Source organism: Protobothrops mucrosquamatus, unplaced genomic scaffold (assembly GCF_001527695.2).
Source record: "Protobothrops mucrosquamatus isolate PMUCROS unplaced genomic scaffold, P.Mucros_1.0 scaffold4398, whole genome shotgun sequence".
NCBI lineage: Eukaryota > Metazoa > Chordata > Lepidosauria > Squamata > Viperidae > Protobothrops > Protobothrops mucrosquamatus.
Window position 1 is genome coordinate 99,865 of NW_015390311.1, and position 11,732 is coordinate 111,596.

Consider the following 11,732-nt stretch of genomic DNA (forward strand, 5'->3'; position numbering starts at 1 on the left):
TTTGTTACACTTCTAGGAGTGTTAATTACTATTATGGTAGAGAACTCTTTCGTTGTACTTTAGTAGTAAACTGGGCAAAAGGGCTTGGTTTGAGTGTCATCATTCTGGGCTGCAAATTCTGGTCCCCACAGATGTGCCTGAAGGAAGTATCACTGAGATTCACAAAGCAGTTAGAAACAACGGAGAAAGATTAAGGAAGGCCACGGGGAAGAAAATAGTCGGACAACGCACTCACCCCCGGGACAAAGGTTGGAGGCTGCAAGGGAGTTGTGCTAATGTCACTGTGGACCGACGAATCCAGATCCGAGAGGTCGCTGACTGAACGCAGAGACGTTACACTGCTTGTCATGGGTGCCATGGAGAAGAACATCTCTGCGAAGAGAGAGGGAAAATGGGTGGAAGGTTTAACATTTGCTAGTGGGGGGGGGGAGATGCTTGATGCTCTAGGAGCTTGGTTGTTTTCTTGCAGACATTTTATTACCCAATTGGGTAACATTATCAGTGCAAGAACGGAGTTGGAGTTGGAGTTGGAGGAGGACGATGACGACGACTACTACTACTTTGGGATCCTTGGTGCTCTTGGAGTTTGGTTTTCTTGCAGACATTTTATTACCCAACTGGTAACATTATCGGTGTGAGAATGGGGTGGGGTTGGAGGAGGAGGAGGAGGAGGAGGAGGAGGAGGAGGAGGAGGAGAAGAACTGCGGGGCCCTTGGTGGTCTCAGAGCTTGTTTTCTTGCAGAAGTTTCAATACCCAACTAGGGAACATCATGAGCGCTAGCTTTTAACATTTGCTATCTCACATTCTTTTTCAAAGAGGACACCAAGCATGTGAAGAGTGCAAAACATTTCTAGACTCTGGAGAGAATGTCCAAATCTGGGAGTGGTTATAGGTTCCCCCCCCTTTTATTCTATTGTTTACTTATTGAACAAATTTATATAGAGGCCCAACTGAACATAGGGGGCTCCAGGCAGCTTACAAAATTCTAGCCTAATCTACCATATAATAAAAACCCATAAAAAAAAGAGTCTAGCAGCAGAGGGAGACCTAAGAAATGACAACTGCATCAAAGAGATCTATTGACTCTGTCGTTCTTCTGGAGAGAGAAGGAGTGATGGGTCTCCTTCAAGGGCTCTCTTGCTAAGAATCACCTCCGTTCTCCACTCCAGCAGCCATTCCCTCCAGATGTGCAGGAGCCGATGCCAACCCTGAATGCAGCTGCTGGCTGAGGTCTTGCTCAATCAACTTCAGATCTTCAGAATCCAGAGGGCGGTTTTTGCTCAGCTGTTCCTGCAGAATGCCGGATTCTTTGTCAGCGGAAGAGGGGAGAAGAAAAGGTTAGTTAGTTTGGGGGCCTCTAGATGCTCCCATGCAACACCTCTCCTGCGCGAGCTGCACTGGCTGCCGGTGGCCTTCCGGGTGTGCTTCAAGGTGTTAGTAACAACTTTTAAAGCGCTCCATGGCAATGGGCCTAGGTACTTGCAAGACCGCCTCCTACCAAACACCTCCCTTCGACCAGTCCGCTCCCACAGAGAGGGCCTCCTTAGGGTGCCGTCGGCCAGACAATGCCGGCTGGCGACCCCCAGGGGGAGAGCCTTCTCTGTGGCAGCTCCTGCCCTCTGGAATGACCTACCCCCCGACCTACGTACAGTTGCGGACCTGCGCCTTTTTCGCCGAGNTTTGTTACACTTCTAGGAGTGTTAATTACTATTATGGTAGAGAACTCTTTCGTTGTACTTTAGTAGTAAACTGGGCAAAAGGGCTTGGTTTGAGTGTCATCATTCTGGGCTGCAAATTCTGGTCCCCACAGATGTGCCTGAAGGAAGTATCACTGAGATTCACAAAGCAGTTAGAAACAACGGAGAAAGATTAAGGAAGTCCACGGGGAAGAAAATAGTCGGACAACGCACTCACCCCCGGGACAAAGGTTGGAGGCTGCAAGGGAGTTGTGCTAATGTCACTGTGGACCGACGAATCCAGATCCGAGAGGTCGCTGACTGAACGCAGAGACGTTACACTGCTTGTCATGGGTGCCATGGAGAAGAACATCTCTGCGAAGAGAGAGGGAAAATGGGTGGAAGGTTTAACATTTGCTAGTGGGGGGGGGAGATGTTTGGTGCTCTAGGAGCTTGGTTGTTTTCTTGCAGACATTTTATTACCCAATTGGGTAACATTATCAGTGCAAGAACGGAGTTGGAGTTGGAGTTGGAGGAGGAGGAGGAGGATGACGACTACTACTACTTTGGGATCCTTGGTGCTCTTGGAGTTTGGTTTTCTTGCAGACATTTTATTACCCAACTGGTAACATTATCGGTGTGAGAATGGGGTGGGGTTTGAGGAGGAGGAGGAGAACGACGACGACTGCGGGGCCCTTGGTGGTCTCAGAGCTTGTTTTCTTGCAGAAGTTTCAATACCCAACTAGGGAACATCATGAGCGCTAGCTTTTAACATTTGCTATCTCACACTGTTTTTCAAAGAGGACACCAAGCATGTGAAGAGTGCAAAACATTTCTAGACTCTGGAGAGAATGTCCAAAACTGGGAGTGGTTGTAGGTTCCCCCCCCTTTTATTCTATTGTTTACTTATTGAACAAATTTATATAGCGGCCCAACTGAACATAGGGGGCTCCAGGCAGCTTACAAAATTCTAGACTAATCTACCATATAATAAAAACCCATAAAAAAGAGTCTAGCAGCAGAGGGAGACCTAAGAAATGACAACTGCATCAAAGAGAACTATTGACTCTGTCGTTCTTCTGGAGAGAGAAGGAGTGATGGGTCTCCTTCAAGGGCTCTCTTGCTAAGAATCACCTCCGTTCTCCACTCCAGCAGCCATTCCCTCCAGATGTGCAGGAGCCGATGCCAACCCTGAATGCAGCTGCTGGCTGAGGTCTTGCTCAATCAACTTCAGATCTTCAGAATCCAGAGGGCGGTTTTTGCTCAGCTGTTCCTGCAGAATGCCGGATTCTTTGTCAGGGGAAGAGGGGAGAAGAAAAGGTTAGTTAGGCAAGTGAATCTTCCCAAAGAGGAGAGGGGGAAAAAAATCACGAAATCAGTAATTTGGTATTTGCAGAGACAGAAAAGAAGCTGGACAAGACCACAAAACTGTACATTTAATTTTGTTTTTTTATTTATATCCCGCCTTTATTTTATTTTTTTACAAATAACTCAGGGCAGTGAACAGATCCATCAGACCTTCCTCCTCCTATTCTCCCCACAGCAACAACCCTATGAGGTGGGTTGGGCTGACAAAGAAGAGCAACTGGCCCAAAATCTCCCACTTGCCTTTCAGGCCTAAGGCAGGATTAAGAACTCACAAGTCTCCCGGTGACTGGCCCACAGCCATCTAGCCGGCTTTCATGCCTAAGGCAGCACCTAGACCTCACCGTCTCCTGCTTTCCAGCCTGGCACTTTCGCTACTAGACCAAACTGGCTCTTACCCAGCCTGCAAGGTGTCCCCAGAAGCACAATTCTCACTTTTTCCAGATTCACACAACCCCTGGAGTCCTGAGTTAACCAAAGATATTGGATTCACCAACAAACTAAGGGCAAATGTGTATACGTTGCCTCTTTGGCCGATTTAGTCAGTTGTGTGTGCAGGATGAACCACCCAAGAGTTACTTTTTCCATGGAAAAGGGCCTAGGGCAGTGCTGCTCAACCTTGGCGTGCTGGCTGGGGAATTCTGGGAGTTGAAGTCCACACATCTTCAAGTGGAGGGGGGCGGGCATATATGCACACGTGCGTGCTCAACTACTTGCACAAGTCGAGCGGCGTGCATGAATGCGTGTGCCGATCCACCCTTTGCACGGTCCGGCTCCCCTCTCCCTAACCCCAGCTGGGTCGCTAAGCTGCAAAGGTTGGGGACCGCTGACCTAGATCATAACTTCTCCAGCCCTCCCGCTGGACCCCCACCGCTCACCAGACAGGTTCAGGGATGAGAGAAGGTCCGCCAGGTGCACGATCTGTTGAGGGGCGAGCAGCAGGTGCAGAGATCCAATCTTCCCATCTAACTCCAGCTGCAGGTGGAAAGAACCACGTCCCACGTCAAAGAAGAAGTTCTGCCCATTTCAGGGGAGGAAAGGGCAAAATCCAGGTGTTTCCCTCTCTCCCTGGACCCTACACCCTAATTCCCATAAAGAAGACCCATCTAGACCAGGACGCTAAACCGAGCACGCATTCCGGAGAAAAATCAACAGATTTGCATGCTTTCGCGATTAAAAAACATAAAACAGAATAATAATAGGAGTTGGAAGGGATCTCGGAGGTCTTCTAGTCTAATCCCCTGCTTAAGCAGGAGACCCTATACCACTTGAGACAACATTTCAGACAAAAAAAGCATTCCTATGTCTCTTTGTTGACCTGGCTTACCTAGAAGAGTTGACATCAATCTTGAAAGTTTCTTTCCCTCCTTCTTATACTGAACAGCTTCAATGGGGGTGTTAGTTTGAGCTTCTTTCTCACGTTTCCTTAAATTTTTGGACTGGGGGAATCACTTCCTCCTTCATAGCTCTTTCATGTTTTCCCTAAGGGCAGTTCCAAATTGCTTTGAACCATCCTTGCCCTTAGTGGTGGCTTGTTTGTGTGAGCTACTATTTAATCAACAACCCAGGTTTAAGCAAATGATGGCTTGTTGCAAGGAACCAGTCTAAAATATATGATATATGATTTCAAGGTGCCTAAGCTAATAATAGCCAGTTCCACTTATCCAAGGAAGACCTGGGACCAAGCCCACACTCACCCAGGGATCTCTCTCTGTTTCTGTGTTAGGAAAGATCAGGGACACACCTTAAGTTCGTTAAACTGATTTATTGCTCATGTCCATGCATAGGAATCTACTGAACTGTCAGCGATATTTTGGTTAACAGAATTCAAGAGGGTTGGACTGCTTGTAGCAATTAACAACTCTAGGCTGATTCCTCTCTTGACTCTGCCCCTTGGCTTTGCCTGTCCTTCTCCTACATTACAGGTAGTCCTTAACTTACAACAGTTTGTTTAGTAACTGTTTGAACATACAATGGCCCTGGAAAAAGTGACTTATAACCGTTTTTCACACTTTCGACCATTGCAGCATTCCTATGATTACATGATCAAAATTCCATAAGTTTTGGCAACTGATTCATATTTATGACGGTTCCAGTGTCCCGGGGTCATGTGATTTGCGATCTTCTGACCAGTAAAGTCAATGGGGAAGCCAGAGGCAACGAAACACCATGTTGCTAACTTCACAACTGCAGTGATTCACTTAACAATTGTGGCAAGGAAGGTCATAAAATGGGACAAAACTCACTTAACAAATGTCTCACTTACTGACAGAAGTTTTGGGCTCAATTATGGTCGTTAAGTCGAGGACTACCTGTATGCTTAAGCTCATCTCTCTTTCACTAGCTCAGTTTAGCCTGTTAAAATCAAGCAGGGGGAACTTCTGAAATCATTCCTGTACTTCTTGAGAGAAAGGCAGGCTAAAAAGTAGCAGTTCACAAACATGCGAGTTTTTCGCTTTCCCCAAGTTTCCTGGATGCGTTCAACAAGCCAGCATTGACCCAAATGACCTTGGCTCCAGGGAAGGCCTCGTTCTGCTTGAGCTTAATCCTCATCTCGGTGTATCCAGAGCAGCTTCCGATCTGAATCAGAGGGCTGTGTCTGGCTTCTTCCCCACCGGAATCGCACGGCTCAGTCTCCTGGGAAAAAAGGAAATCAAAGCTTCCCTAAAAACAATGCTGAGGACTTGCAGCACAGCAGCTGCCATCCAAGAGTTCCAGCCGAGCCCAAGGCTACTCCTCCGACTGTCGGGAATGGGACATCTTGCCACAGCCAACTCTCTGCGGTCAACTTGCCACAGCCATGGCCAACTTGCAGCGGAGGAACAATTTTCAACAATTCTATTTAATTATTTAAAATAAATAAAAATTATTTTTAATTTTGGTCGATCGCATTTCATTCTGTCCCTCCGTTGGCATCCTTTCTTTAATGATTCTATTCTACCCTTTCTTTGTTATTAGTGTAACTTTTGTCCAGCAACGAGTTGTCCTGCAGCAAGATGGCCGTGGCGAGTTGGCCGTGGCGAATTGTCATAGACCCCCCCCACTGTCATGGCTGCATCTCTCCTATCCAAGCTTCAGGAGCTGACAGCCTGACATTAGCACGGGGGTGGGAGACAGAAAGATCGGAGTGTGTGTCACGGTGGCCTCGCTACGCACACCCTGCTCGCAACCAGACATCAGCAACGGGAAGAGGGAGGGAAGGCATTGGAATGCCAGGGGAGATATCGGGAAGGGTAAAGGAATGCAAGTGTGCCAACTTGAAGCCTGAGACAAGATCCAGCACCCCAAGGTCATCGGCTGGGAAAGTCTGAGGCGGAGAGAGCGTTCCCCAAACAACACGAGTGTCACTGATTGGCTAGACCAGTGGTTCTCAACCTGTGGGTCGGGACCCCATTTGGGGTCGATCAACCATTTCACGGGGGTCGCCAAGCAAGGCTGTCCGCCATTTTTTTTGTCCGCCATTTTTCCCCCCTTTTCCGGCGAGTGCCTTACCTCCCTTGGGCTGGGCCAGCTGGTGGTCGGCCTGCTCCGTCTCTGCCGCTTGCCAGCTACACCTTGGCTGGCGCAGGGGGCGGAACCACACATGCGCGGCGCTCCCGGGCAGGGAAAGTCCTTGACTTATGACCGGTTGGGTAGTCCTTGACTTACGACCGGTTTAGTCCTCAACTTACGACCGGTTTAGTCCTCGACTTACGACTGGTTGGGGTCGCAGCATTAAAAAGGTTGAGAACCACTGGGCTAGACAAATGGACAGTGGGAGGACCAGGGGAAAGTTTTCCTATGCTGTTTGCGAGCGAACATGTTAGAATTGGCTTTTCCACTTCTGTACCCACATGGAATTTTCAGTAAAGTTATACCCTTGGTAAAAGATGTCCCAGGAGTCTCCTTTGCTGTTTCAACCAGTGGGACGGTTGACAGGCTGTAAGGAAGAAGGTTGGGGGGGGGGGAATGGACGCCCAGCTGAGCCTTGTGAGAAGCTCCAGACAGGCAAGGTCAATTGTCGGGTCCCCACTGATCCCTACCGGGACGCTGTCATTTTGGTGGGAGGCTTTTCTGTGATGTAGTCCATTTTACTTTGTTCCTTTTTTTTGCTTTGATGTATCTTCCTAGGGAATAGGAGGTGGGAGGGATGAGCCTGGGGCCAACTGCTTTGTCTCATCTCCGAGAACGAAGGTCTGGGGCGCCTGAGAACAACTTTTTATCACTTTCTCAGCTCAGAGTTCTCACAATACCTTTGTACCTCTGGATTGGCTCTCATGGACTGGGCAGTGGGGACAACTGGAGTTTAAACCAACGTTTTGCGTGGGAAATTTAGATCCTGCCTAACGATACGCAGAGCTGGGAACCAAGAACCTGTTTCCTAAACAATACAAGCTTGATTGGACATCTGCAGGTAACCAGGGGATGGCGGGGCAGGGGAGGGATGAGGGGGGGGGAAAGAGGGATCTTTCTTTTGTGTTGCTTGCACAGGAAAAATCTCAGATTCAGCTTACACTACTGTAGCCATTTAAGCTTCCGTAAAGTATACTCTTGGCAAAAGCAAACAGCCAGGAAGCTTTCTTTGCTAGATGACTGAGTGGGATAGTTGACACACACACACACACACACACACACACACACACACACACACACACACACACCAAGACAGGAGGGGAATCTCCCACAAGGCCATACCTTCGGGCCCCGGGCACTGCCCTCACCAAATTCCTCATAGTAAAGCAAGACGTTGCTGAGCTGAAGAATCTTTTGCACAAAGGCTGGAAGCTGATGGATGTCCACAGTGAGCGCCTGCCCGGGGTCCCGCACTACTTCATCGCAGTACTCCAACCTGCAAAGAGAGGAGGGGGACAGTTAGAACAAGACCCCAGCCATTTCCCACCATGCTAACTCAAGGCATCCGTGGTTTGGGTCAGGTATTGGCTGCCTTCACCCCTCTCACCTACCCAAATTCCTGAATTAACTTATATCCTGGGTCCACATAGGACATTAAACTGAGCTCACCCAACATGACATGCCAATCAATCAGAATAGAGTTGGAAGGGACCTTGGAGGTCCTCTAGTCCAACCCTCGGCTCAAGCAGGAGACCCTATATTATTTGGGACAAATGGCTGTCCAATCTCTTCTTGAAAACTTCCAGTGATGAAGCACCTACAACTTCTGAAGGCAAGCTGTTCCTCTGGTTAATTGTTCTCACTGTTAGGAAGTTTCTCCTTACTTCTAGGTTGGATCTGTCTTTGACCAGCTTCCACCCGTTACTTCTTGTCCTGTCGTCTAGTGCTTTGGAGATTAAATCAATCCCCTCTTCTTTGCGACAGCCTCTTAAGTACTGGAAGACTGCTATCATGCCCCCATAACCCTTCTCTTCCATTGGCTAGACATAGTAGCTCCCTCCACCGTTTGCCATATGATTATACTGTATATGTATATCTATGGGATACTGTATAGCCAATCAACCAGAACAGAGCTGGAAGGGACCTTGGTGGTCTTCTAGTCCAACCCCCTGTTCAAGCAGCAGGTCCTACACCATTCCAGAGAAATGGCTGTCCAGTCTCTCCTTAAAAGCCTCCAATGATGGGGCACCCACAACTTCTGAAGGCCAACTGTTCCACTGGTTAATTGTCCTCACTGTTAGGAAGTTTCTCCTTAATTCCAGGTTGCTTCTCTCCTTGATTAGTTTCCATCCATTCCATTACTTGGTTACTTGTTATCTGAGTTAGATGCCGCTCAGATGACAAGTAACCAAGCTTTACACGGCATGCTAGTGCAACCCCTCAGTTGTGAACTGCCCTGGTTAAACATGTTGTGTGAACTCAACATGGGAATATAAAAAACAGGGTTTGTGATTTAACCCATTGGCTGAAATTGGCCAGTTGTCATTCATCTCACAGGCCACGGTTTCGGTAAACAATGGCTTAGGATGACAGATAACCAGATTATTTTCAACCAAGCCAGAAAGGGGCATAAGTAACAATAGCACTAGCACTTAAGACTTATATACCGCTTTACAATGCTTTATAGCCCTCTCTAAGCGATTTACAGAGTCAGCCTATTGCCCCCAACAATCTAGGTCCTCACTTTTTTATGTTTTAAAAGTTTTATTATTATTTTTAACAGAGTTCATAATAATTATTCAACACTTTAATAACCTTGGAAGGATGGAAAGCTGAGTCAACCTTGAGCTGGTCAGGATCGAACCACTGGCAGTGGGCAGAATTAGCCTGCAATAATGTATTTTAACCACTGTGCCATTTAGTGTTTGGTAGTGTTTGGTGTCCTTTGATCCCATAGCCTTTTTTCAGTGAAACCCCCCCCCCCCCATTGTGGCTCTACAGGTAGCCAAGATGTGACTTTCCCCCCAATAGTGCCTTTCAGATGGTTTGAGGCACCTGTTTCCCAGAATCCCCCAGCCAACATGGCTCCTAGAAGTGCCCCTTCCTTCTTACTCAATAACTCTCCTGATAGAATTGAAAATAAAGAGCACCAAACCGCCCACTCTGAGATGGTCTCCCCCCAGAAAAGAGCCCCCAAAGAGTTAACAGAAGACACTGATTCGGAGAAGGAATAAAGCTGACCTTTTGATGTGAATTTCCAGGGCCACACCGGGTGCCTCTCCGCTTCTGGGCGTGTGCTCCACACGTATCACCGTGTCCACAAAGGTCACTTCAATCCTTCTCAGAACTGGGAGAAAAAAGAAGACGCCAAAGAGGAATACGGGCTGCAGAAAGTCCATTTCTCTCCGCCCATCGACCCCCAATGCCCTCCATGGCTCCGGTTTATTTAATGACTGGCGTTCCTTGCACCATAATTGGGTTTCTACTCTGGGATGTGGCCACCCCCCCCACCCCCCAGGCTGGATTCTTGAACTGGGCAGGGACGTGGCCTGGAAGATCTCCAGAGCCCCTTCTATCCCTGGCCTTCTGGCATCCCGTCTCATTCTGATCCAATTTTATGACATTTTTGCAGCAGTCGTTAAGCAAAGCCCTGGTTCACCATGGACCGGTTTTGCTGGAATGCTGAGTTTTGGCAAAGCCATCATATAACCTGGTCACGTGACTGGAGATGGCTGTAACTATGGGTTAGCACAGACGTGTCAAACACAAGGCCCAGAGGCCGGGCCCGGCCCGCTATGTGGTTCCGTCCGGCCCGGGGACATGCTCTGGAAACAGCAAAGGACCGGCCTGCCACACTTCAGCCTGGCCCAGGCCGACTGGGCACTGATCTACAACCTGGTTGCGTCCATCGAAGCCAGAAGGCGCTCAGCCTTAGATCCACGGGGCAACCCTGCCCTGCTTCCTGGGCGCACGCGCAAGCGGAGTCCAGCATCCCTGCTGGCTGTCTTGCCCCTCAAGCTGACTTCACCCAGGACGCCGGCGCTGGTCGTCTCCTTTGCGCACACCCAGGGGGTGGGACAGAGACAGCAGGGCAGCTCCTTGCTGGTTCCAGGGCTGCCCCATGGATCTAAGGCTGAGCGCATTCTGGCTTTGATGGACGCGACCAGGTTGTTGCGCCACCCCCACCCCCCCCTCACTAGCACCTCCAGCCTCGCAGCCACGAGGCTTTCCTTTCACTGGGACAGCCCCCGCCCGCCCACGTGGGATAGCAAGACCGGTGGCAACATGGCAGCGCTGGCAATCTCTCTCCCTCCCTGAGAGCGGAGGAAGGCAAGAGAAGGCGAAGGAACGGAGGAAGGAAAGAACGGAGGGAGAAAGGGAGGGTGGGAGGGAGGGAGGGAAAAAGGGAGGGAGGAACGGAGGGAGGAAGGAAGGGAGGGAAAAAAGGAAGGAAGGAAGGAAGGAAGGAAGGAAGGAGGGAGGGAGGGAGGGAGGGAGGAAGGAAGGAAGGAAGGAAGGAAGGAAGGAAGGAAGGAAGGAAGGAAGGGGCAACTTGGTCGGAGATGCCCCAGATCACGCAGTTCTGTTTCAATCCTGGATCCATTGAGACTTGGGCTCAAAGGAGAAAGCAATTTTGTGTTCTCTTTTTGTCACAGACAGGACTTTATTGGCAATCCAAGTTAACTCTGATATTCTTGAATTGTGAACTCTTAGGAAAGTATCCCCTCCTTGTGTGTTGCAAACAGCCATTTCCAGTGGGGGAAACAGGACAAAGCAGAGTGGGGAAAATATTTTCCTTTGCTATATTTCCAGTCTGAATTAGACCATGGCAGGGTCCCTGCAGGAGAGCCCTTTTAAGGATTATGTATTAATAGAAAAGCAACTAACTTACCTCTGTTCCTAAACGCTAAAGCTGTTGCACATAAAAAACATAAAAGTTCTGATCAACTATCACAGCCACCATTTTGACATTTCTGCCTTACTGTCGTCTGTGGATGCCCCCACTAAATGCAAGCCTGGGATAAACTGAGCCTGGTTTGTTCTCCGCCTTTTAAGTGGCCACAGACTGCTAGCAAAAGTGGCATTTGACCACAAGGCAAGGAGGCACCGAGAAATGTTTCCCCTTTTGCATTTGAGCATCCAAGAAGGGACAGGAAAAGAGAAAGGGAAAGAGGAAAGACAAACAAAAAGAAGGGAAGAGAGGAAGAAGGAAGAAGAAGGAAAGGAGAAGGAAGAGGGAAGGAAAAAGAAAAAAGGGGAAGGAAGGAAGGAAGGACGGAAGGAAGGAAGCAAGGAAGGAAGGAAGGAAGGAAGGAAGGAAGGAAGGAAGGAAGGAAGGAAGGAAGGAAGGAAGGAAG

General features: G+C 48.8%; 1 protein-coding gene across 1 annotated transcript in view; it reads right to left on the minus strand.

The window, feature by feature from the left end:
- Window positions 1-9,721, minus strand: part of ATG2A (autophagy related 2A) — a gene marked incomplete at its 5' end in the record, with an annotated part of 59,137 nt that extends 49,416 nt beyond the window's left edge. Inside the window, 8 exons of the mRNA XM_029286649.1 lie at window positions 236-372; window positions 1,153-1,291; window positions 1,916-2,052; window positions 2,812-2,967; window positions 3,921-4,017; window positions 5,551-5,648; window positions 7,734-7,870; window positions 9,616-9,721. Coding sequence (XP_029142482.1) covers window positions 236-372; window positions 1,153-1,291; window positions 1,916-2,052; window positions 2,812-2,967; window positions 3,921-4,017; window positions 5,551-5,648; window positions 7,734-7,870; window positions 9,616-9,721 — 1,007 coding nt within the window. The remainder of the gene's footprint in view (window positions 1-235; window positions 373-1,152; window positions 1,292-1,915; window positions 2,053-2,811; window positions 2,968-3,920; window positions 4,018-5,550; window positions 5,649-7,733; window positions 7,871-9,615) is intronic.
- Window positions 9,722-11,732: the final 2,011 nt, after the last annotated feature.